The 26,837-nt window shown below is 46.0% G+C and overlaps 1 protein-coding gene across 1 annotated transcript in view; it reads left to right on the top strand.

Moving 5' to 3' along the window:
• Positions 1-26,837, top strand: part of SMOX (spermine oxidase) — a 52,684-nt gene that overhangs the window by 21,906 nt on the left and 3,941 nt on the right. The window contains exons 2-5 of the mRNA XM_063157884.1: positions 4,391-4,625; positions 9,958-10,184; positions 18,896-19,069; positions 21,886-22,585. Of these exons, the coding sequence (XP_063013954.1) occupies positions 4,418-4,625; positions 9,958-10,184; positions 18,896-19,069; positions 21,886-22,585 (1,309 nt within the window). The 5' untranslated portion in view covers positions 4,391-4,417. The remainder of the gene's footprint in view (positions 1-4,390; positions 4,626-9,957; positions 10,185-18,895; positions 19,070-21,885; positions 22,586-26,837) is intronic.

Genomic DNA, 26,837 nt, shown 5'->3' on the forward strand with positions numbered 1-26,837 from the left:
AGCTCCCTTCCAGCTCAGCCACCCTGAGACAGGAATGCCAGGGATCAGCAGGATGGATCTCTCCTTTTCTCCATGCCCTGAAAATGAAGTGGGCAGCAAATGCCAGCTGATCACCTGAAACAGTGACAGGGCTGAGATGGGTCCCTCTGGGATGACCATGAATTTGGTCTGGGAGTGCCAGCAGTCCCAGCTCATGGGTAAATGACAACCTGCTGAGTGATACACACTCTGAAGGAAGGTCACTTTTTAAAGATTAACCAATCCTGGTGGAAAACCCCAAACAAACCCCCAAATCCTGACCAACCTTCAGCCAAGCCTTCAAGCACACAAGCCTTGTTTTCAGAGCATTGCCTTGCCCAGGTCTTTGTATCAGCAGGGCTACAACAATACTGCCACAGGAGAAGTTGTGTGAGCTAAGAATAGCAGATTTCCTTGAGAAATGCTTTTGTTTATTTTGGTTTTCTATTTTTAAATAGTTGGAGCCATAGCGACCTTTTTCTGAGGGGTCCTAGAAGAATTGCCTGAGTATTGTTGTAGTAAGGAGGGCAGTTGTGAACTGCCTTAATTCTTTGGCTTCTTCCTTTTCTTCCTTGTGACCTGCAAGGTTTTCTGGGCAAAATAATGGGAAAAAAGAAAATCATGAAGTTGTCACCGCACTGAACTTGTAGTGAGTACAAATACCAGTAGTGGAAACCCATGATTCTGGCTTGGTAGAAGGATGGCCATCTCAGAAGATGTATTTTTGCAAAGATTTGTCTGCTGGAAAACAGCAGTTATGTTCAGGATTTTTGTGGTTTTTTTGGGGTTTTTTTGGGAAGGGGTTGGTTTTAGGCATTTTTTTCAAGGTGTTCATTTGGGGTTTTTTTTGAACGAAGGAAATGGACAGGAGTGAGAGGAGGGGATGAATGGAGGATAATTTCTCCTATGCAGTCAGGGATAGAATGGTGATAGAGACTGAGAAAAAGGGGCAAGTCTGGAAGTACAATTGATTAAAATATCCTGAGTGAGGCATTTACAAGCACAAGAGCTAAGATGATTGAAGCTGTATGTTTTCGACAAAAGGAAGATGTGTATTTGGATGTTTTCTTCTTGTGGGTAACCAGTGCTTCTTGGCTGTCTCACAGGAGCACCATAAGCAAGACAAAGCAAAGAATTTTACTTTGAGTGAAACTGTGATTTAGTGCTACCCTTGCTCTTAGATGGACACCAAGTAAAATTACAGTCTCAGAGAGATTCACAGTACAACAGCCAACACACTTCTTATGAAAAGAGATGAAAAAGAGAAAAGAAAAAAAAAAAACAAAATAAAAGAGAAACAAGCCTTTTTGGCAATCAAGAAGAAGTAAAAAGCCAAACTGTCTTTGTGTCACAGGACCTGGAAATATCCACTGGCTTGAGAGCCCTGCTTGGTGGCTTGGCAAGTGCTGAAGGGAGGGCACTGCACACAAAGGGTGACAGAACAAGAGGATACAGTCTCAAGCTGCACCAAGGGAAATATAGGTTGGATATCAGGAAAAAGTTTTTTATGGAAAGAGTGATAAAGTTGTGGAATTTTCTGCCCAGGGAGGTGGTGCAGTCCCCATCCCTGGGTGTGTTTAACAAAGCCTGGATGTGGCACTGGGTGCCAGGGTTTAGTTGAGGTGCTGGGGCTGGGTTGGACTCGATCTTGAAGGTCTCTTCCAACCTGGTCATTCTGTGAATTCTGTTTAATGTGCTTGTCTCACTCATGAGCCTACCAGAGGGAATACTTGATACTGAAATAAAGTGTAGTGAGGGCTTTCTATATTTATATCACCTGTTCATTCCACTGTGGAATGTGGATCCTGGTTGGAAAGCTCAAGTTTTTGCTGAATTTTAATTGCCTTTCCCTGCTGATCATTGGTACAGGTTGTTGGCTAATTAAGGGTGGTATCCAAATCAGGGTTCTGTACACACAGAATACCCTGCTATTTTCTCATCTGTCTAGACACCTAGGTCACCTATTCCAGTATTTAAATGCTGAAACAGGAGGGAAAACATTTTCTTGGAGGTTTCATGTGAAGAATTCACAGCAGCTTGCCAAAGCCAGGATGAGGGAAGATGTGCTTAAAGAACTGAGCTAAAACCTTTCAATTTCTACTGAATATAGATGGCAGAAAAGATGTACCTATACTGTGGCAATGAAAATACTTGGACCAAAGTGTTATCAGGAGAATGAGAAGGGGAGAGGGTTGTACAATGTCTGTGGGAGGGAATTCTCCCCTTCTCTTCTGCCCTAGTGAGACCCCACCTGCAGTGCTGGGACCCCCAACAGCAGCAGGACCTGGAGCTGCTGGAGAGAGTCTGGAGGAGGCCATGGAGATGCTTCAGGGATGGGGCCAGGCTGGGAGAGCTGGGAATGTTCACCTGGAGAAGGGAAAAATCCAGGGAGAGCTCAGAGCCCCTTCCAGAGCCTAAGGGGGGCTTACAAAAAAGACAGAGAGTGACTTTTTACACAGGCAGACAGTGACAGGACAAGGAGGGAACAGTTTAAAACTAGAGGGAGCTTTAGATTGGACATTAGGATGAAAGTCTTCCCTGTGAGGGTGGAGAGGCCCTGGCACAGCCCAGAGAAGCTGTGGCTGCCCCTGGATCCCTGGATGTGTCCAAAGGCCAGGTTGGATGGGGCTTGGAGCACCCTGGGCTAGTGGAAGGTGTCCCTGCCCATGGGAGGGGTTGGAATGGGATGAGCTGGAAGGTCCCATCCTTGAGAATTCTGTGATCTACCTTCTGTTGGGCTGTGGCCGTTGGAAGGTGCTGCAGTGGCAGTTGGAGCTGATGCAGGGCCGGCTGGGACAAGCTGCAGTGGCAGAATCAGAGTTTGCACACACTGTGCAAATCCCTCTTGCAGGTGAGTCCACAGAAGGGTGGATTGAGCTGAAGCTGTTTCAGTTGAAACCAAACATTTTCAAAAGAGTTGTCAGAGCTCCAGTGGGACCTTTCTCCTCTTCATGGCACTGCCCAAATCCCTGCCAACTGCAGTCTGGTGTCAGCTCCCTTACAGACAGTGGATATTGCTTGGTCAACAGACATAAATTCTCTAAAATCCTGGAGAAAAAGGAACTCTCCAAATGAAACTGCTTCATTAGTTTCTCTGATCATGTACTGCAGTAGGCCAGCAGTGTTTTAAGTCGACCCTTCTGGTGACGGAAGAGAGGAGTAGGAATCTTTGTCAGTGGCCAAGTGTTGGGAGAACTGAGGAAGAACTCAGAATGGATATCCAGCAGCTTGGCAACAGGTAGAGGCAGCACACCGTGAGCTCCTGGGATATCTCTGTTTGGGGAGGGAGGAGGGGGAGGCAAGGGATTCTGTCTGTGATTTATCCAAAATACTGGGCATCAGCTGATTCCAGGGCTGATAAATCCTGGGCTGTGTGTTTATCCTCTGCAAGTTGGGACTCATGTCAGCTCAGGTCTGGAGGGGTAGGGATCTCTGCACCCTGTTCTTTGTGCTCCTGAGGGCAGGTGTGAACCACCCAGAACCAGGTAAATACATGCTGGCTTTTGTGAATAAAGACATCCTGCACTGGAAATCCCTCCTCCAGGGTTGAACCATAACCGTGGGCTCAGGCCATGGTCCCACCTACTGAAATGATGTGACCTGAGAAATAAAGGTAGATAGCAGTAAAAAGGTGTCTTCTAGGAGTTTGCCAAGGAAAACAGGGTCCTGCTTGCAGGAGCAGTTGAATATATTGGTAGGTGGAGATTTGGGTAGATTTGGACTAGTCAGGACTGGTGTGGATTTGAACCTCTCATCTAAGCCTGAGGCTGAGCCTGATGGGCTGGCAGTGTTGGCAGGGCAGTGTTGGCTCCAGGGGCTGCATTTTGTGAAATTTTGGAGTGGCCCTTTTTGACTTCCATCATTTGAAACATTCTCCTGTCTGTCCCATTTCTGTAATGGCTGGCTTGGGATCCAACGTCCTTGCTTTGAGCTAAATCCTCCTTACCTCCTCCCCTACTTAGGGCATCTGAAACTCAGGCTTTGTGGTTGCCACAGTGGCAAAGTGGAGCTTCATAGCTGGGTTGTAGAGCTTGTCAGCACTGAGGACGTGGTTCTCTTTCTTTTAAAAGCCTTCACCACAAAATTATCACTTTTGGAGGTTATATAAAAAGATGGGCGTTTGAAAGTCCTTTGACTTCTTTGGAAACAGTCTACATGGCACGAAAGGGTGGAGATTTCTGAAGTTCTTGGTGCTCTAGGCTAAAAAGTTGTTTTGCATCCCAGCTTGACCTCAGTTATCCTTTCTGTGCATCTCATGTTGAAGGCTGGGTCTAACTCACCAAGTCTTTTCTGCTGGACTTCTTCATTTTTGATCCTTTTAACTGCAGAGGATAAGCTGGATCTGAACACAGCTATTCCCTTCCTCCTACAGGTTCCTTAGAAAGAGAGCTTGGACGGCATGCAAAGTTGTGAAATATCTGCAGACAGCACGGATGATCCTCTTAGTAGTGGCCTACGGAGAAAGCGACAGCCTCGAATAGTCGTGATCGGTGCTGGGCTCGCGGGCCTGTCGGCAGCCAAGGCGCTCCTGGAAGGCGGATTCACGGATGTAACAGTCCTCGAGGCGACCGACCGCATCGGGGGCCGCGTGCAGAGCGTCCGACTCGGTGAGAGGAGGCGCCTTGCCTTTCGGATTTCTGGGGTTTTATGGCTTTGTTCGTCTTTTTGATTTCAGGCAGCTTTGGTGTGTGGGTCCGTGTTGGGTTTGTTGTTGCTGGAACGGCTCCTGAGGTATTAAAAGTCTTTTTTCCCAGCCCCACATTTGAAGAAGAAGTCTGGATTTGTCAGTTCTGCTTTTCAGGGTTGTTTATTTGCTCTTATCTATTCCATTCTTTCTCTGACCTGCTGAGGTCTGTCCAGCAGGTCGGGATGAGGCACACTGACCGCCCTCGGGGTGGTGTTATCTTTTTATACTTAAAACTATGTGCACTTTATTTACAATAGTTTTCCAATACCTATCACCTATGTTAGACAGTTTGTCTCTACTGTAAACCAATCCAAAAGTGCCACCATCACAGCAGAAGATGAAGGACAAGAAAAAGAAGAAAGACAGGACATGCTCAGATTCCTTCATCTTTCCTCTTGAACCCCCATTCTAAAACCCCAATGTGATGGTGTTCACAGGGGTTTTAGGATGAGGGAAGAGACAAGGATTTGACTTTATGTTTCAGAAGGCTTGATTTATTATTTTATGATATATATTATATTACAACTGTACTAAAAGAATAGAAGAAAGGATTTTATCAGAAGGCTAGCTAAGAATAGAATAGGAAAGAATGATAACAAAGGCTTGTGGCTCAGACTTTGTCTGAGCTAGCTGGGCTGTGATTAGCCATTAATCAGAAACAACTAACATAAGCTACTAAAAAACCTAGTTGTTGCATTCCATAGCAGCAAATAATCTATGTTTACATTTTTTTCTTGAAGCCTCTCAGCTTCTCAAGAGGAAAAATCCTAAAAAAAGAATTTTTCATAAAAGATGTCTGCGACACACCAAAATTCTGCTTTTCCACCCTGTGATAAATTCACTAACATTCTACTCAAACCCCTGTGGCTTGTAACTCTTCACACAAAGTTGGTAATTGTTTCCATGGGCTAAGATCAAAGGCACAGGTGTTTGTGACTCCATGCCAAGGTCTCTGAACCCCTGCCAGGGTCTGCAGTCCTCCAGGGCAGCCAGAGGAATGTCCTGGGTTCTGACAAGTCTGGGTTTCATATAAGGGGATGGTGAACTCTCCTCACAGAGTAGGGAGACACAACAATGCCTTCTCTAGCTGGGGGACCCAAGGGCACCTGGATCCAGATCTCAGGCACAAGAGTATAAACAACATGGTCTGAAGAGAGAAAAAATGAGAAGGATGGGACTTCCTGGGCTGGGGCTGTAATGGGACAATTAGCTCCAATATGCTAAAGGACCAAAACTTATAAAAATGTGAGATCTTGTGACCAAGCCCTCTTTTTGCTTCCATCTTGGAGCCATCCAGGCAGAGCCAAAGCTGTGGCTCTGGTACTGCCAGAGTGTGGCCTTTGAAGGCCCTTCAATAAATATCCTTTTATTCCCCTTAACTCTGTCTAGCCTCTGTTCCAGCTGTTTAAGGCGACCACGAAGGGACAGTGAGACACCTGGAAATGGCATCAGCACCTGCAGAGGGCTGCTGGTGGGGTTTGTGTGGCCATGAGGTCTGATGAACTTTGGAAATGGGGTTATATGCATGTGCAAAATGGTTTGAGGTGTGGCGGTGTCAGGAGAGTAAATATTTAAACCCTTGGGTGCCTCTCAGGGTGGATGGGTTGTGACCAGTTGTGACCCAGGGCTGCTCCAAACCTGTGTTTCCATGAAATAAATTATTTGGGTGATTGTTTTCTCTTTCACAGGAAGAGCTCTGTGTAACAGGTCTGTGACTGAGTAACTGTACCCAGACTCTTTCCACCCAGGTTTTCCAGCTTGACTCCTTCCCAGGAGCAGCCAGTAAATCTCCAGGCTGTTGAAGGGTTGTTTCTCAGGGCTTAAAGCCCTTGGAAAGGGGAAACCCCGAGCTGTTCTGCTTCACAAACAACCCCATTCATTTCCCTAGAACTAATTTACTGTCTAGGGCGCTACCCACTGGGAATCAGGCTGCTGGAAAAACATCTTCAGTGTATCCCTTTATCTTGATTTTAAGCTTTCCTACCTCTGCAGCCTCCTTTCTTTGTGTGTAATAAAGGTGCAGACTGAATATATTTGAATGCCAGGTCAATTTAAAAATCTCTACAGGCAAAACTCCTGGAACAAACATTGTCCTTTGTAGCACAGGAGTCACTGAAGCTGTTGCTGGTATCCAGAGGGACATTGCCTGTTTCTTCTCTGCAGAAGGCATAAAGCTCTCTGCTTTTCCTCAATTGCTTTCCTGATTTCAATTAGCTAATTCTAGTTCTGATCCCACTCTGGATGTTGCCTTTTCCCTCTTGCTACCCTGCTTTATTTTTATTTGTTAGGTGCTTACATCACTTACTGTGTTTTGCTTGATAAACTCACCACAGTAAATAAACAGCAGCCTCCTGTGAACTTGCAGAAGGGAAACCAATGGAAAGGCAGTTGGAAAAATCTAATCTCTAGAGGTTTGAGTAGGGCACTTTACATTCTGCTGAGACTTGGCATAGAGGTTAGGATGGGAAGTGTGTCCTTTACACACAATCCGCTGCATTAAAAATATCCTGGATGTGATGCCTGTGAGAGGAGGGAAGTGTGAAAGAGCTGGAATCTTTGGGGAGCCACAGATCATTCTGCCAGTGCACCTGTGAAATAGTTCTGGTGTTTTAGTACCGAGCCTGAATCTCTCATCTTTGCCCACCTTCACCAGTAACTCACATCTTCTCTGGGAATCCACCTCCTCCTCATTAACACCTCTTAATTAACAGGAGAGGAGAGCAGGTGTTTCAGTCTGGAGGCAATCTCAAGAGTTTGTAGATGTAGCTGTTAGTTGCAGAGCAGAGGCTGGCATCCAAAGTCTTAGTCTTTTGTTAATGTTTTAAAATTCCAAACTGTCTTTTCTTATCTTTGTCTTATCTCCTCATATGCCAGCTCTCAAGGTTGCCCTGTGTGGGTGTGGGCTGCAGTTCTCTGCCAAGGTGGATCCGTGTTCTGGCTCTGGCCTCTCCTGTCTGCACACTTGCCTAAAGATCTGATTTAAATTTCAGCAGAACTACTAATTAGGAAGAAATTCTTTCCTGTTGTGAGGGTGGGGAGGCCCTGACACAGGCTCCCCATAGAAGCTGGGGCTGCCCCTGGATCCCTTAAGTGTCCAAAGCCAGGTTGGATGGAGTTTGGATCAGTTTAGTTTAGTGGAAGATGTCCTTGCCCATGGCAGGGGTGGGAATGGGATGATCTTGATGGTCCCTTCAAAACCCCAAACCATTCCATGGCATTGTGGCACCTTCTCAGGGTTATATCTGAATCCTTCCCCCTCAGTGAGCCACATCTTGCAGGGGACAGTATTTTCCCTCAAGTGCACAGAATGTGCAGCTTTTCCACCCAGGGGAGTAATCTGGATATTCAGAGGTTTGATTCTAGCACAGGTGAGGCAGAGGGTTTGTGTGTTTGTGCACTGTTTCCTGCACATGACCTATTACATCTCTATCCACTGCAGCTATCTCACAACAGGATACCCAAAAAATAGCCAGGGCTGCAAAGAGAAATGTGAAAGTTGCCATCCCTATCCAGGAGGCTTGATGCACAATCTGTGTGTTTCTCTGGGCTTTTTGTTTTGTTGTATGGGATGATTCATTTCAAGTAGATTAATATTAAACCTAAAATCCTTTAAGGCTCTGAAAGTAAATTGGCTGTCTCTGTTTAAAAGAATTTTATTTAATTTTACACTTTAAAATAACTAATCATTTAACTTACACCTGGTAAAACCTGGCTTATGTGGTAGTGATGATAGTGAGCGCGAATATTGCAGGCAAGAATGAGTTTTTAATTTGTTGCTATTTGATTATGTTCCACACAGCTCAACAGGAGAGCTTGGAGCACACCATCACTGTCACCAAGCACTAAGGCAGCAAGCAGGACCTGCTGGCAATTTGTTTTCTTTGAAAAAATCAGGATTGCTGTGCAGCAGAGACCAAACTCCTGCCCTAGAGCAGGAGGCAGGAGCATTCCTGCTGTTGCTTGGCTCAGCCTGAGTTGCAGGAGGATTGCATTAACCAGGGGGCTGCCACTTGCAATATTGATGAGCTCTCTACCTTTGGCTGCCAGTGTTCAGTCATTTCCACCTGGCTGGGTGCTCTGGGCTGTGTTGGAGTCAGTGGCACCTGAAGTGTTCAGGTCTGTGTGTTGTGTTGCTCTCTGGAGCAGGTGTAAAAACCAAACCTCCTGCTGTAGTGCAGCTTTTGAAGGGCTGTCAGCACAGCTCTCACTGACAAAGGGGCTGCTTGGAAAATGAGATCTGTGGAGCTTCCCTCAGAGGCAGGGGCTCAGCCAGGGAACAGCCTTCCTTGGAGCTCTCACCCTTGAAACCTGACTGCAGCACAGCTCAGTGCTGCAGTGCCTCTCTGTCTGAGCATACATTTACATGTTAAACAGCAAATGATAGCTGGGAACTGCACCATCCTTTCTTCAGCAAGCAGGATCCTATTAATTATCCTGCTTAATCAGGCATTCCCACACTGCTGCAGGGGTGCTGGGAGATGCCCAGCTCTGTCAGACTTTAAACTAGCTTTGGCCTTCTGAGAATCAAAGTCAAAATATAGGGGGATACATGACCCAAGCTTATTTTTAGCACCTCCTTTCAGCTGCTGAGCATCCCCCTGTGCTCTCAGCCCAGTCTGGCAGTGCTGGATTTGGGGGGGACAAAGCCCTCGTGCAAATCCTGATGGTTGTAAGGGATGGGGAGAGTGGGCCTGACCAAACTCTTTGTGTTTTTCAAGCAGAGAGAGTACAGGTGATGAAAACAAAATGCTTTTGGTGTTTAGCCTGACAGTGCCTCTTTTTAAAGAAGCTAATACAGAAATATCCAAAGGCATAGTAATAAATTACAGTCTGTTTACTCATTTGGGGAATGGAAATGCATGTTTTATTGCAATTAATCTGAGGTGTATTTGTAAATAACAACCACTTGAGTCACAGGACAAGGTTCAGTGCTCACGCCAATGTTGCAATCCACGTTTTCCTACATGGTGAGAGCTGGGAACTGAGAAGGGCTGAATTTCTCGTTAAGTATCAGAGGTGTCTCAGTGTGAGGGATCTTTATTGCAACATCCCATCCTTCTGGGCAATACCCAAACCTGTATCCCAAAGGACCAATTTGAAGAATGCTGGCATTGTGTCTAACACAGTAAAACTCCCTTAAGGGATGTTCAAACATATGCTGTCCTTGGGCAATTCTGCTTTTGCACATTTTGTGAGAAGCTTCCAGGAAAACAGGCTTCCATAACCAGTTTGCTTGGCTTCCTCTCCTGCAGGGCATGCCACTTTTGAGCTGGGAGCTACGTGGATTCATGGTTCACATGGAAACCCAGTCTATCATCTAGCAGAAGACAATGGTTTGCTGGAAGAGACCACAGACAGCGAGAGGAGCGTTGGGCGGATCAGCCTTTACTCCAAGAATGGGGTGGCTTATCACCTCACCAACAGCGGGCAGAGGATCCCGAAAGATGTGGTTGAAGAATTCAGTGATTTATACAACGAGGTTGGTGTCCAGCTGCTTTGGCAAGTGCTAGATTTGCCTGGAACGTTGAGACTCTTTGGTCTCGGTTAGAACATTCCAGGACAAAGGTAGAAATCGGGAAAAAAAAAAATCAGTGCTAAGTTTTCTCTCATCTGCTTCACTGTATCGTATTTCTCTGATGTGGGATTAACTCTCTGTGGTGAGGAATAACAATCTTTCCATGTTTGTAATCAATTTAATCACTTCCAGCAACTATTTCTGGGGAGATCCAGTAATTAATCCTGCACTTAATTAAAAGAGTAGTGGAGCTGTGGTGGTGTTCGCAAGGGTCCCAGGACAAGGGAAGAGATGAGAATCTTGACACTGTTTCAGAAGGCTGATTTATTATTTTATGATATATATGATATTAAAAGAAAATGATACATTAAAACTATACTAAAAGAACAGAAGAAAGGAATTCATCAGAAGGCTAGGAAGGAAAGGAATGGAATGATAATAAAATCTTGTGACTGCTCACAGCCTCGACACAGGTGGCTGTCATTGGTCATCAAGTAAAAACAATTTCACATGCTGGGTAAACAATTCTATAAATCACATTCTAAAGCATCAAAACATGGAGAAGCTGAAGCTTCTCAGCTTCTCAGGAGAAGAGATCTTAATTAAAGGATTTTTCATAAAATATGTCTGTGACATGGAGGGATCAAATTGCTAAACAAAGCAGAATGCAAAACCTTAGCAACAACCAGCTAAATATTATATCCCTGTCACTTTTTATTGGTTATAAATACAATGAAATGCTGTGTGGTGTGCCAAAGTCAGTGCAGTTTTGTAGGAATTGAAAGTTTTTTTGCATCAAAAGGAAAGGAACATCTTTTCTGGGAGATTAAACCAGCATGGACTTCAGTTGAAGGTTATTCAAACTCTTTTGCTTGCCAAAGTTAATTTTAATTATCCCCCACATTTTTTTAATGCTGCTTGTGAAGTACATTTAGAGGGATCAGTGCAGACTGTCTGGCCCTCCAGGTAATGTGATCTCTCAGTGGGCTGTGGAAAATGGAACAAAACATGAATATTTTCATCAGGCTGTAACCGTGCCTAAAACCTTCAGATTTTCATCTGACAGCAAACTTCAGTATTTGACTCTTGGCTGAGCACTCACAGGATTCAGGTTACTCTTGCATACTTTGTTTAAAAATTTGTCTGGGAGCATTAGAAAAGTCACTGTAGCCTGTAGAGAATTACCAAGAATTGGGTGGGGAGCAGAAAAAGGATATTTTTTTCATTTGAAAATGTTTTTGGCACTGTCCTGTGTTTCTGAACTGGAATCAGTGCTGGGATGGCACAAAATCATTTCAGTTTCAGAGAGGAGTAGTAGGAATTTCAAAGAAATTTCATTTTGGGAAGGATTTTTCAACCTGTGGACAATGTCTTGGACAAATGCAGGTGGATATAATTCATCTGAACAATTTTTGATTTTACTGGGTTAAAAAAAAACAAGTGAGACTTTTTTTCCAGACAGGAAAAAAAAAGACAGGTGAGATGTGTGTGGAGGAAGATTAACGGCAACTGGGGCTAGAAAGAGTAAATGAAAATACTGCAGTGAGCAGCATTATTTATGTAAATGGAACTCTGCCAAACTGCATGCAGGGCATGGTGATCATCCTGTCTGGAAGATGATAGGAAAATCTCCAGCAAAGGGAGGGCAGAGTCCAGAATGAGAAGGGAATACAGAGATGAGAGCCACTTAGCTTTGAGATAAACCCAGTAAGATAAAGGCCATAACAAGGTACCAGTGCTTTAGAAATGATTAATTTGGTAAATCTACCCTTTCTTCTAAAGGGGAGAGAAAGGGGCAGCCAGTGACATGAGAGAACAGCACGTTAAAAGTTAATCTTCTTTACACAACACCTAATTAGCTTATCATTGCCACAGGATATCTTTATCACTAGGAGACAGAAAAGGCTTTCGCATTTATGGCTTGTAAAAATGTCTGCAGCCACTCGTGGTGATAAAAAATACTTAAGGGACAGCTGGAGCCAAGCAGGGGACCTCAGCCAGCCCCTTAATTGCTCTTGCTGGGAGGGGCTTTCCCTGCCTTCCTCCAAAGCCTGCTGGAATTTCTTGCAGGAGCAGCTCATGGTTTTATTGAGCTGCTCGTCTCAGCCTCTTCGGAGTGCCAGGCTGGAGGATCTGTGCTGATTTGAGGCATTTAGCTGTGGTTTATTCCCTGCCCTACCTAGGAAAAGTGGGAATTCAGGCAAGCTCATAAAAATACCCAGTTTAAATGGCTGTAAGCAATACAAGTGCCCTGGAGGGAGGGCAGCCAGGAGCAGGCCTGTGGCTTTGGGGGCATTTTCCTCTGGCATAAAGTGCAGAGGGTGTTCCACACATGCTGAGTGTGGCAGGGGGTTTCTGGTTTGTGTTTTGGGGTGTCCCCCGCTTCCCCAGCCTTACTGTGAGAGGGGTGAGAACCTGGCACAGGCTCCCCAGAGAAGCTGTGAGACTCCCGGATCCCTGGAAGTGTCCAAGGCCAGGTTGGATGTGGCTTGGATCAGTTTGGTTTAATGGAAGATGTCCCTGTCCATTGCAGGGCAGTTGGAACAATGCAATCCTCCATGTCCCTTCCAACCCAACCATTCTGTGATTCTGTGAGGGATTTTTGCATGTTCATTAGAGGTTATTTAATTTTTTTTTTTTTGCCAAAGTTCTGTTGCTTTAACTGGTGGTGAAATTAATGCTGGGGAGGAACAGCAAGAATTTTCAGTTCTGCATCTCTAGTTTTTGGGGTTTTTTTTTTTTGGGAGGCAGGTTTTACAATTGGTTTTGTTAAAGTTGATTGATTTTGTTGAAGTTGATTGATTTTGAAGTTATCCAGGATAAAAATTCATCTTTCAGATCACAAAATCCTGAGCTCAGGATCTTCCTTTGTCTCACAGGAGCTCCCAGGCCTTCCTCAGGTTTTTATTACAGTCCCTCCATCATGTCATCTCATCCCTTCAGAGACTGAGATAGCAAAGGCTGTGACATGCCCTGTCCTGAGCTGAAAAGAAAGAACCCCCCCACAAAACAGCCAGCAACCCGTGATGGATGCAAAGCCTAATCAGGGATGCAGGACTGGCATGAACAGTGGAAAAAGTATCCCTGAATGAGCAGGGCTAAATTTGTCACCCTCCCCCTCACTCACACCCTGCCTGGCTTTGCCTGCAGCTGCTGCTGGGGCTCCAGACTGTGCCTTCAGTTCTTCTCCTCCAGCTGGGTCTCTCTAACCCCATTTACCTTGTCATTTGGACACCTAATTCTAGGGAATTCAAAGTGCAGGGGGTCTCCCTTGAGTTTCACTGGGCCATGTGGAGTCTCTGAAACTGCATTTTAGCAAGGCAAGGTCTCTTTGTGCTGAATTTTCCTGGAGTGAAAGATAAAGCACCCCTGTACCTCCAGAGCTTTGCCTCACTAATTCATCTGGAAAGTCCTTAGGCTTTTTCCAGGCACTTATCCAATCTTTTTTGGCTGCCTTCTTCTACCTCAATACAAGTTTTGCTGCATTTTTGTTTGCAGTAGCCTGAATTTTTAATAGCTGTAGGGATGTCTCACAGGAGCCTTTATTTGGTTACGAGGAAGGGGAGCAGTCGGACTGCTTGAGGGCTGCTCAGCTCTTCATTTCTCCAGCAGAAAGTTCCTTGGGAGAGGCTGTTGCCCTTCACTGGGCTCAGTCAGGATCTGTCATGAACTTGTGACCAAGGTGACCTGAATTCTTCTCGTGGAAAGAGGGCAATGCCTTCAAGGAAAGTCTCCAGTCCTGCAGAGCATCCACCTGGATTCCCAACCACACATTGCCAAGGGAAGCACCCTGAGACAGGGCAGGACTTTTAGGATTGTCCTCCTGAGATGGTGTGCTGTGTGGGGCTGGCATTGCTCAGGGTCATTGTCACTCCGTTTGGTCAGTCTCCAAAAGGAAAGAGTTTGCCCAGGTTGTGGTGCCCACATCATGTATTTGTCATCTTTCCACCTTCCTCTCAATTCCTTCGAGGATAACTGGGGGAATCCTGGGGCTGGGAGAGGATTTTGGCTCTTCTTGCTTATACTACATCTGTATGACTCTCAGGAAAATGACCAGAGTGGGACCTCTGAGGGTAATGTCTGCATCTTTGGGGTCTGTGTGTATGATTAACTACTCAGAAAATGTGATCAGGGACAATTTATCTCAGAGTTGTTCCTCTGTCCCTGCTAAGTCCTCATTTCCCTTTCTAGAGATGTGTTTAAAGCTGATTCCCAGGTATTAGTGAGAAGTGGGAAGTGGTGAGCTGGACAGGTTAAATGCAGCTGAAAAATCACAGTGCACCACCAGCCTGATTTAGGTAAAGTGCCTGCTTATACTTCTTTTCAGCTTTTCCATTTACAGCTTTTCAGCAAGGATGTGGTCCCTAAAGAGCTGCTTCCCTGGAACCCTCCCTTTAACAATCAGCTAATTAATGGCCTTGTTATCTGTCAGCTTTCTCCTGTGTGCTGCAACAGCTTCTGGGGGAGGGATGCAGCCAAAGAATGACAGCGTTTTTCATCCTCCACACCCCCACCCCGTGCTGGGCTTCCTGCCATCCCCAATTAAGCTCCAGTGCCTTGCCTCGCAGTTATCATGGACAGCAGGACCAAAGGGCCACCGAGAGTCACCGTTCCCTCCCTGCCTCTATTGCACTGGCAGATGTCTGGCCTGGGAACAGCACAGCCCTATCTCCATCAGGGCTTTTCACTGGACAGGGATTAAGTCACAGCAGTTTTTAAGCCAAGTGAGCAAAAGACAATGCTGGGCATCGTCAGCGGCGCTGACAGGAAGGAGTGTGGATGGGGATGTGCTTTCCTGACCTCCTTCAGTGAGGAGAAACTTCTTTATTTAGCTTTGTTCTTCCTAAGAAACTGCTTTTGCCTGTGGTGGAGGAGCACGTAGGTAGTAAATAAACACGTGGAGGAGGAAGCCTGTAGGTGACAGAGGGGACATCCCTGCTGGAATCCACGTTCCCTGCACAGACCCTGCTTGTGGGATGCCCCAAAGCTGGTCAGAAAGAAGACAGAAGATGGAAGCTGAAGTGAAACTGTTTTAGGACTGTGGACATTCAATTAACTTGTTTTAATTTCTTACCTTCAACCCCTTCTGTCTTGCAGACCCAGGGAGCTGGGATTGTTCAGCATGACAACCAGGGAGACCTTCCAGCATCTTCCAGGGCCTGAAGGGGCTCCAGGAGAACTGGAGGGGGACTTTGGACAAAGGATGGAGGGACAGGACAAGGGGAATGGCTTCCCACTGCCAGAGGGCAGGGTTAGATGGGATTTTGGGAAGGAATTGTTCCCTGTGAGGGTGGTGAGGCCCTGGAATGGATTTCCCAGAGAAGCTGTGGCTGCCCCTGGATCCCTGGAATTGTCCAAGGCCAGGTTGGATGGGGCTTGGAGCACCCTGGGATCATGGAAAGTGTCCCTGAACATGGCAGGGGGTGGCACTGGATGGCTTTAAGGTCCCTTCCAGCCCAAACCATTCCATGATTGTGTGAATTCCCTGGAGGATTGTGTATAAGCTTTCAGAATGAGGGAAGGAAGAATGCTTAGAATGAATGGTTACTTGAGATTTCTGGTTTTTTACTTCTGTTTTTTTGGTCAGGCTTCCAGTGCCACTTGTTCTGTCCCTGCTCAGGGGAACTTTAGAGTGAGAAATGTTTAGGTTGTCCTGCTGGGATGTGAGATTGCCAGTGGTAAGAGAGGGCAGTTGATGCAGTTTATCCTTTGGTTTTGCTCCCTGCTTGTATCAGGTGTGCGATAATAGAAAAGCAAAGGTTGGCTGGACTGTCTGTGGTGTAGCTCTCCTTGCTGGACATGGAGCTCTGGTTTGGATGCAGGGAGATTTTATAGGGTTAACTAGAATATCAAAATCTTTCAGGTCATCCTTGTTGTTATCTTTTCCCAGGATTTTTGAGGGAAAGCCCATTTCTACTCTCTCAGGAACCCTGCTGCTGAATTGCTGAAATGATTGGAGGAGTATGGGTTTTCAGATATCACAAGTGGCTGTTCCCAGTGACTCCAGGGGTGCTCCCATAGGAATGACAACGCTTTCCTCATCTGGGGAGGGAAAGCCTGGATAATTCCAACTCCAGACAGCACAATTTTGCTCCTGCTTCATTGGAAATCTACCTTAAATAAGGTGTCCTAGTGAAGCTTTTCCATAGTTTCTTACACAGGATGTGTTTGCTGCTCATGTTCATTAAAACACACATTTCAAGCATCTTTTTCATTCATTTATTCTGACCATATATCTCTCAATGTAGGACCTGCTGTTGTTTCTCCTTTTGCTTCTTGCCTACAACAGCTTTGCCTCCTGTTCTTCCTCAGATGGTTCAGCATCCCCAAAAATCAAAATATCCTGAGTTGGAAGTGACTTAGGAGGATCATCAAGTTCAGCTCCTGGGCCTGCACAGGAGAACCCCCAAAGTCACACCTTGTGTCTGGGGATGTTGTCCAAATACTTCTTGAACTTGAAAAGGAAGAAAATAACAGGAGAAATAAGAAATCCTGGTGTGATTTAACTTACCTGCTGTCTGATCAATGGGATGGCACCTCCAGGAAAGACTTTCCTTGATGGTTACAGCGCAGAGAACTTGTGCCTTCTTGCTCTGCTCCCTGTGGGGCAGTGAAGAATAATAGAATGGTTAACAAAAACAGTCAGGCTCACTTCTCCTGTGGGCCAAGTGGTGGCTGGGTTTTAGCAGGGCTTTGCTTGTCCTGTGAGTTTGTGATCTGCTTACTGAGCTCAATCAGCTTATGAAAGCCGAGCTGATTGTGCTGACGCAAGGTCTGTGCAGCCCAGACCTGCTGCAAGTGCTTGTGGCCTCAGAAATCCAGGGACCTGAGAACCAGGGGATGCTGGAGCTGCCAAAGTTTCCTTTGCTGGGAGCCTTTGTTCCATACAGGACGTTGGGCCCCACCTTTCTTGTCTGGGAGTCTCCTTGGAATGGTCCTGTCCCAGGCAGTGTCTGCAATTCTCTTCTGTCTTTACCAGTCCCACTCATTTTCCTTGTGATTCTTTCTTCTCTATTTTTATAATTTATTTTAACCCCCCCTTTTTTGTCATTTTTTCACTTATTTTCCTCAGTTTCCTCCTCATCCCTGTCAGCTCACCTTCCTCCATTTGCTCACAGACCTTCTCTTTCTCACTCCTACCACTGCAATGTATTTATCCTTCTCCTTTTCCTCCTCTTCCCTCTATTTTGCCTCCTCAATTTCACTTTATTCCTAAAACCCAAGATAAAATCAAGCTCTTGGGGAAAATGGGAGTGAGAAGAAAATAAACCATAGTGGATTATCCCTATCAGCAGGGAATGGGAAGCTCCAGGAGCTTTTGGAAGGCAAGGCTGCCAGTTTTTTACCAGCTTTGTACCAGATATTTACTGTAGCTTTCAACTTCTTGACATATCTAAATCATCTGTCTCCAAAAAACGATCATAAGGTGTAATCAAACCGTCTTTGACAGGAAAAACTCCCCAAACAGAGATGTAAGAGTATTGTTCACCCTGTGGCATGATGTGAATGAGAAGGGGACACATTCTGGACAAACAAATCATTAATGGGATGTGCTGCATTTATGAGAGGGTTTTTGGGTTTTTTTTTCTGTAGAAAGGAAGAGCCATGATGCAATTGCAGGCTCTTCTGGCAATATTGTAGATAGAAATGTAAGTTTTTCCAGACAGCCACAAGCAGAGGGCTGAGGTGGATGTTGTTTCCTTGCCTTTATGTAGCTTGTATGGAAAACTGGGGTTAAAAAAGAAGAGCAATTTGTTACAAGGGATTCTTACTGTGGCTCCTGGTGAGGGGAACTAGACATGTCACTGTTTTCCATGGATTTCTGCCCATCCTGTGCTCAAGTAAAATGTGTGTGCATACAGAATTCCTTTGCTGTTTGTTGCTTCCTGATTTCATGGGATGTTGGAATCCAAAATGCAGGGAATTCTGAGAACTTTGGGCCTGGAAGCCAAAGCTTAGAATTAAACACAGGATTTGATCTGAGACCTTGGAAAAGGCTTCCAAACTTAAGTACTGGAAGTGAGAATATGGATTTATAGTTCAAAGCAGAAACATGGTAAGTTAAAAAGAGGAAAGTTTAGAGTTTTAGAATTTAAGATATAGAAAAAATTAAAAGTAGTTACAAAGGTAAACAAGTTTAGAATACAGTACTGCAGGTTTATGTATCATAACATAATTAACTAAGAAAGCTTACACTGTAGCATAAGTCCATAAAACAAAATATTTAAGGGTTAAGTCAAAAACATAAATATCCTATTAACAGTGTTTTATTAATCAATAAATCCTTAAAAGGACTTATAACTAGACCATACAAAAAAGATGTGAGCCAAGCTCACCCTTCCTGTCTATGCAGAAAATAAGAAAAATAAATCACATCATCTAAAAAAACGCCAAAATCCCATCTCTAACTCATTCAAAATTCCTTCAAAAATCCCCATAAATGGAACAACAGAAAAACAACTGTGAAACTGAATTCACCCACTCTGGTGGATTCCTTCTAAATAATGGAGAGGATGGAAGGGCTGGTATCAAGCTGGGACACAGAGGTGGGAGAAGAGCCGGTGCTTTTTATCGGAGGTGGCTTCTGCCGGGAGGAGAAGATGAATGTGCTGGGATGGGACAGCTGAAGGAGCATCCTGCTGGATGATCCCATCCTTGTGTCCTGTCTCTGGCAGGTCTATAACCTGACTCAGGAGTTCTTCCAGCGAGGTAAACCAGTCAATGCTGAGAGCCAGAACAGCGTGGGTGTTTTCACGCGGGACGTCGTGCGCAAACGCGTCAAGGCCGACCCGGATGACACGGAGGCCATCAAGAGGCTGAAACTGGCCATGATCCAGCAGTACCTGAAGGTAGGTGTGCTCATCGCTGGGTGTTTTGTTTTGCTGGAAACTAGGAGCAAACAAATCCTCAACCTCAGGCACCTGGCTGAGCCCTGCCCAGCCTTGGAAATTGCTTTCTGTGCTCTCTTGGAGTTCGTGTTTCTATTGACAACTTTCCCTCCTGATGCAGATCTAAGGACAGTGGGCTGCAAGGAATAATGCCTTTACTCTTTTTTTTTCTTACCTTAAAACCCCAGTTGTTTTAATAGAAGAGGGTTTCCTAGGCCTTGTTAAATTTTCTGGTGTGGTTTAGTTTTTTTTTGCCACCTGAAGCTACTCTATTGTCAGGTTCTTTTAGTAGTGTTTTATCTTGTGACTTCCACCTGCGTCCCCTGATCCTGCCTGAGTGTTTTTTTACCTCTCAGAGACCAGAAGAAATGTAACTTTGATGCTAGTAATTTGCTGAAGAAATCCCCAGAAAGCATTTTGAAGGTAAAGCAATAAAATCCAAGACAGAGTGTATAAAGCCACGTGGCTTCCATAGTTCTTTTTATCTCCTTGGTGCCTTGGCTAAATGAGTTCTCTGTGGGAGGAGGACTTAATGCTGCATCAAGCACTCCATGAGTAAAGTGTATCAGTAATTTTTATTTCAATTAGGATGACTTAAAAGCTTCTGAAATGAGGCAGGGGAGGCAAGCAGCACTTTGTAATGAGTTCACTGTTTTAAGGTGGGAAGCTAAACCAAAGAGGAATAAAGACCTAAAGAGTCTCACAGGAGATTTGACATAAAGCTGAGGTTTGAACCCTGGTGTCCTGAGCCTGATATCTCAGCATCCTCACCCAAAACCTTTTCTCAAAGGGTGTCTCCACAGCTGCTGTGTAAAGCTCAGTTATTTATAGTGTTACCCAAATAGCAGCACCCATGCAGACAGGGTTAAGTCATTGGATACAGCTCTGGGTTTCCTGGTGGTTTTTCCTGTGCTTGCTCCAGGCTGCCACAGTCAGAGCTGTTTCTGCAAGTCTTGCAAATCCCTTCTCATGCAAATAACTGAGAACAACAAAGCTTCTCATACTTTAGACTATCAGATGACAGAGTGGGGATTAACCTGTCTTGGGTTAGAGTCTTTCTAGTTGCTTGTTTTTCCCCCCTGGCATTTTGCCTTCATGGCTGAAAGAATCAAACAAACAGCCACCAGTGTTTAACTTCATAATGAGGAGTGTGCTGTTGGAGCATCCAGGCAGGGTGAGGATCCTGCTGTGTGCCATGGGTTTTGTGTTGTCACCCTGGGGGAGGTCTGGGAAGTGCTTGGGTAGGTGGAACTACAGCAGAGTCCAAAGATGGGTCTTCACTCAGTCCCCACTGGAGTCATCAGGCAGTGACCAGGACAGGGAAGGCACCTGTTGGTCCCTGCAGGCATAGGAGCAGCCTGGGAGCTGCTGGTACAACCCTGACTTACTGGCTTTGTCCCAGCACAGATTCCTGCCCTGCACCAGGGTGCTCCACAGGGAGACGGTCTAGGCTTGTCAGGCTTCCAAGCACAGTCATTAAAGTGTGGAAAAGTCTGGAAAATGGGTCAAAGTTGAGGCAAGGAATTGTAATATTCCTTAAAATGCTTAGAGAATTACAGTGTGCGAGCGATTGTGACTCCGGTGATGTGAAGATTTTAAGATCACCGTGTCCCGTGCATCAGGATTATCATTAGAAGCTTATCACAAGACAGGCCAAACATCCTGCCTTTGTTCCAGGGATTGTTGGGAGCTACAGCTATGCTTAATACTCCTACAAACATTAACCAACAGGTTAATGGATCTAAAGCTTTGGTAATCACATCAAACACACGTGGCTCGCATCTTGGCATTTCCCTTTTCCGTCTCCTTCGGTTCCTCCTGTGCTGGGTCCTCTCACCTCTGGCAGATTGTTAGCTGGCTGATTGCTGACTGTTTGACAGCATGCTGAAAGCTGCAGACAGCACAAAGAGCTGCCAGAAGTTTTTTGTGGCTCCTCGTGGGAACATTTATTAGCCTTGGAATGAGCATCTGATTAACACAACTCCAGGTTCTGCTGTAGGAGCACCAGGCAGCAGGTCCTGGCCACTGCAAAGGGTTTAAAGGATAAAAACCAGAACTTTAACCCAGAATTGTGCAGAAGCAAAGACATAATGGAATTACAGATTCACAGAATGGTTTAGGTTGGAAGGGACCATTCAGTTCCATCCCCTGCTGTGGGCAGGGCACCTTCCACTATCCCAGGTTGTTCCAAGTCCCGTCCAACCTGCCTTGAAAACACTTCCAGGGCTGTGGCAGCCACAGCTTCTCTGGGCACCCTGTGCCAGGGCCTTACCACCCTTACAAGGAAGAATTTATTCCTCATATCTAATTTAAGTTGCCCAACAGTTTAAAGCCATTACTCTTTCTCCTGTCACTCTATGGCCTTGTCCAAAGTCCCTCTCCCGCTCTTTTGTAGCACCTTTAGGTATTGAAAGGGGTCAGGAGGTCTTGCCAGAGCTTTCTCTTCTCTAGGATGAACAGCCTCTGCTCTCAATTTTTCTTCAGATCAGAGGGGCTCCAGCCCTCTGGTCTCTGAACTCTGGATGATGCAACTCCAACTCTTTACCATGACAGAATGGTTTCTCTGGTTGCAAGAAAGGCTGAGGAGTGATTTTTGTCAGATCCTATGGCCAAGCACTTCTTTACTAGCAAAACAAACCTGGTTTCAGAGTGGAATTCAGTGCTTTCATGAGTGGAATTCAGTCATCTCATGCAGCTCCTCTGTGCCCTTGCAGAGCTGTGCCGTGGCTGAAGGAGTTGCTCTGTGGCAATGTTGCTTTTGTGTTGCTTTTCCTTAGGTAGAGAGTTGTGAGAGCAGCTCCCACAGCATGGATGAAGTGTCGCTGAGTGAATTTGGGGAATGGACCGAAATCCCCGGGGCTCATCACGTCATTCCTTGTGGTTTCATTAAAATCGTGGAGATCCTGGCCCGCTCCATTCCCAAGTCTGTCATTCAGCTCCGCAAGCCAGTCAAGTGCATCCACTGGAACCAGTCGGTCAGCCAGGAGATTGAGAGGGTGGCTGACCACAACAGTGACCTCCCCGAGGAGAACAAGGGCTCCAATGTCTTCGTAGAGTGCGAGGACTGTGAGTTCATCCCAGCCGACCACGTCATTGTGACTGTGTCCCTGGGAGTCTTGAAGAAGCGCCACGAGAGCCTGTTCCATCCCCGCCTGCCTGAGGAGAAGGTGATGGCCATTGAGAAACTGGGGATCAATACCACTGACAAGATCTTCCTGGAGTTTGAAGAGCCTTTCTGGAGCTCTGAGTGCAACAGCATCCAGTTTGTCTGGGAAGACGAGGCGGAGAGCGAGAGCTTGACTTACCCTGAGGAGCTGTGGTACAAGAAGATCTGCAGCTTTGATGTGCTGTACCCACCTGAGAGGTATGGCCATGTCCTCAGTGGCTGGATCTGTGGAGAAGAGGCTTTGATTATGGAGAAGTGTGATGATGAAACTGTGGCAGAAACCTGCACCGAAATGCTACGTAAATTTACAGGTCAGCTGTGCTCTGGTGGGAGAGGGAGCGTGGGGCTGGGGAGTCAAATAACCACGAGGAAGGAAATGCTTTAAAGTCATTTTTAGTTCTTTGGCATTTTGTGTCCCTTTGAATGTGCGTGTGCTTCCAGCATAGCTCCTGCTTGGGTGTGCCTGAGAGCTATTTATACAGGGGGGCTGATAAACCAGCTCAGGAAGCGATGGGCAGAAGTGCTGGAGGATTCCACATCCTCTGCTTTGTTGAATCACAAATAACTCTTCAGCAGCTGAAGCTGTTGGGCTCTGAGGGCTGATCTCAGCTGTGGAGAGCAGCAGGGCCCCTTCAGAAACTGAACCTGTTTAGATCAGCTGAGAGATGTGGTTGAATCACCCCCCTGACTTGCATTCAGTATCAGATTGATGGAAATAATCTCCAGGACCTAAATTTCAAAAAATTCATTGATCTTGAGAGTTCGCATTTTCTGGGTGCATCACTGAAACCTTTCTGGACTTCACAGATTTCATGTTCTGTGATTGCACATCACTTTAAGGGAGCAGTTGGACTGAGGCAAATCTTAGGTGTATTACAATGAGAAAATCCAAATAAAATCACCTAAAGCAATAGTACTTGGATGCTGGGCTTTAGCTTGTCCACAGTCACTTCTCTAGAGGTCACACACCTTCCCAAGAAAAGGGATTTTTGTATCTGAGAGTCTTGGACATCCTCAGATGGGAGACACTGTGCAAGTGCAGGTGTAAGGCAGTAACACTGAAAGAAATAGTGGTGGACTTGATAGCAGTTTTGAAATAAGGGTTTTGAATTGATACAGAATTGCAGGCAGTTATAAGACGAGCATCGCTCCTGTGATTAAATGATTTATATCTTCCTGCTAGCTGGTTTTGGCCTAGTCTCAGCACTCAGGGGGTTTCCAACCTTACCTCTTGTCCATGGAGCTCCAGCTAACTGGAGACATTTGCCTTCCCAAGTGCAGCTCTCCCCAGTCCTTTCTGACCATTTGCTACCAGCAACATGGATATCCAGAGAGTCACAGTGTCACAGAATATCCTGAGTTGGAAGGGGCCCATCAGGATCATCCTGTCCAGCTGCTGGCCCTGCTCAGGACACTCCAACAATCCCTCTGTGCCTCAGAGCATTGTCCAAATGCTTCTTGAGCTTGGTGCTGTGACCGTTCCTTGGGGAGCCTGTTCCAGCACCTCTGGGTGAAGAACCCTTTTCTTGAAAGGACCCTGGAATCTGAGGACTTCCTGCATAACTGACTACAGCCAAAATAGGTTTTACCACTCTCTGCAGGAGCTGTAGGGTAGAGACTCTGGATTCAAAAGCTCTGATTCAGTGCCCAGGCTTTCATCCTTATTTCAGCTGTGCCTCCTGAGCTGGTGGTGTTCAGGGATGTTGGGTGTCCCCGTGTCACATCAGTCCCCATGTGCCATCTTTCCCCTGACCCAAGCAGGGAACTGCTGCTCCACCCAGGCTTAGAAGGAGTCTCTTCTCTCACAGGCCAAGTTTGCAGTGCTGAATGCACAAACAACCTTGTTTGTTGGAGCTTTTCTTGCTTAAGGTCTATTTAAAAAAATAAAATAAAATTCCAAAACCCACTTCAGTTCATCAGTGGGAATTTGGCTGTTTGGGTCTGTTGTAGTTTGGCACGTGGGAGTTTGCTCTCCCTCTTCCTTCTTGAGCTTTTTCCCAGTGACTGTTTACGTGTGTTGGATGTTCCTCTCCTCCCAGCATGGAAATATGTGGCTCTGGGCCCTGGGTCCGTGCTGCAGTTGCTGTTCCAGCTGATGCTGCACCTGGTCACTGTCCATCAGGCTCTTCCACACAGCTAATCCCAGGTTAGCTCTCCTTGGAGAATTCCAGACTGCATTTACCAGGGCCTTGCCCTGCACTGAGCATTTTGTGCATCAGCTGAGAAGTGGCCTTGCAGCTGCTCAAAACTGTGGGAGGAAAACAAAACCTGTTCTTGGAGCACCCATTACCCAGCATGACCTGTTCCACTTTCTGCCCCCAATCCCCTTGTTGGTAGAAAACCTTTTCACTTTTCATTCTCTTGCAGGATTCCCTGGCTAAGGGAGCTGAGTTTATCCAGTTTCCCTTGCTCCTGTTTCCCCAGAGGTTCCCAGAAGGAGCAATACCTCAGGGCAGATCTGGGCCAGGTGCCAGGCTGGCTGAAATAACAGAAGTGTGCTCAGCTCTCTGTGCAGCTCCCTTCTTCCCTGCTGATCTGTTTCAGGGGGAGTGTGAGAGGGGTTAGACCAGCAGCCCATGACACACCTACAGCCACTTCTGAGCATGGCTGCACTCCTCTGGTCCAGTTAGCACCACCAAACCCAGCTCTGAAAGCCTTTCCCACCACTCAAGCTCACACAGGTCAGCTAACCAAGGTAGGAGACTACTCCTGCTAGGATCCTCACCTCTGTGGAAAGCCTGGATCTTCCATGAGGCAGCTCAGATCTTGCTCACCTGGTGCTCTGTGACATCTTCTGAAGCAGCTTTTCTCTGCTGAGTAGAGAGGGAGCCTTATATTCAGTAATGAAGCAGATACTGTGAGCCTTTTAATGTTCCCTTTGCCTTTCATGTGCTGGGTATGAAATGCCCCATGCTCTTACTTCTCTGAGAAAGAATTAATGCATTACCAGCTAGGTTCCCATCTTTCACTGTGTTTTCCCAGTCTGTTGCTCTTGGTGGCCTTTTCTTTGGCTTCAGAGTATGTTATACCAGTGAAATCCATCTTTTAAGTGAAATCCATTCTTTTAGGCTCACACTGAGAGTCTCTCTGAGAACTGACCTTGAATTTTCCTCTCAGGTTGGCGTTGGGGATTATCTGGCTTTGCTGTGAAAAGCTCTGAGGATTGTTCTAACCTAAGAACCACCAGCAATTACTGCTTTTCACAACTGGATGGTGAAAAGCAGTGTCCTCCCAATCTGATTAAATGGAATACCTCTGAGCAATTAGGAGCCTTGCTCTGCCTTCTTTGTTGGATAAGCTCCCAGAGTAGGAAGCCAGAGGCTCCCTCTGAAGGGATCACTGGAGCCTGGCAGGCTGCAGCTGGAGATGCCCTCAGTTTTGCTCCCTGACCTCCAGGAGGGGAACAGATCTGTTTCAGGTTCTGCATTACATCTCCCAGTCCCACGTGGGTGTCTGGGGTAGCCACTCTGGTGGTTGTAGTCACTGGTATAGGGGCAGTACCACAGATCTCCCTTGGTGGAATCGTACACCCTGCTCTCACGTAGGCAAATAAGTTTGGGTGCCTTAATTTAGATTGGTGAGTTGATTTTATGGTAATTCAGTCAGCCCCATAACCAGCAAACCTCTGTATCCACACCTCCCAGGAGCTGAAGAAAAATGGGATAATGGGATTGTGTGAGGCGCAGGGAGTTGTCTTGCATAGCTTCAAAAGTGGAAATCTGTGGCATGAAGATATGTGCCTTGCTGTTTTAGTGAAGGCCAGCATCCTTTCTTTAGCCATTTAATCTCTTTGGATGGTGGAAACTGAGAAGTTTCCACATCTGTGTTGTTACTTTTATCTGCAGACAAAGGCTGTTTACCCTGTTCAAAAGCAGAATGAGAAAGTCCAGTGAAGGATGTTGCTTGAAGGACTGTGGCTCTCAGACTTTGTAGTTTCTGTCTTCAAACAACAGCTCAGAATCAGGGCTTGTGCTGTGTGCTCCTGTCTGACCTTCAACCAAACCCCCTCTGGGTCTCCTGATTTTCCTCTTAGAAACAGCTGCTTGCATTAAATGGTGCAGAATTGCAGAATTGCAGGGGCACAGTTGGGTCTTGCTGAGGTGGCCTGATGTTCTGGAGATCTTGGAAGGAGCTCATGTGGATGGATGTGGGTATGGAAACGTGCACCAGCTTTGGAAGAGGCACCACCAGGCCGCTGCAGAGGCTCCTTTTGTTTGAAAACTCCTTGTGTGCTGTTTTTGTGCAGTGCAGTGGGATGGGTGGCTGCCTTGGCCCTGCTTGGGGAGTGTTCTCTGGCAGCTTCCATGGTGTGTTCTCCTGGGCTTTCCACAGCACTCTAAAATAAAACATGATCACTTATTTCCTTGACACATCTGAGAGCTCCCAGATCTCAGCCTCCCTTGGGCTTTCCACTTCCAGGCATTTCTGCTTTGAAGAGTCTTGCAGGAACATATTTTAGAGGCCTTTGTTATGCAAAGCTCTTATTCCTGAAACAACATTGCTTTGTAGGATGTGTTTTGTTTGTGGGATATATTTATTTGCTAGTCTGTGCTATATTTTGAT

The sequence above is a fragment of the Melospiza melodia genome, chromosome 5 (assembly GCF_035770615.1).
Source record: "Melospiza melodia melodia isolate bMelMel2 chromosome 5, bMelMel2.pri, whole genome shotgun sequence".
NCBI classification, from domain to species: domain Eukaryota; kingdom Metazoa; phylum Chordata; class Aves; order Passeriformes; family Passerellidae; genus Melospiza; species Melospiza melodia.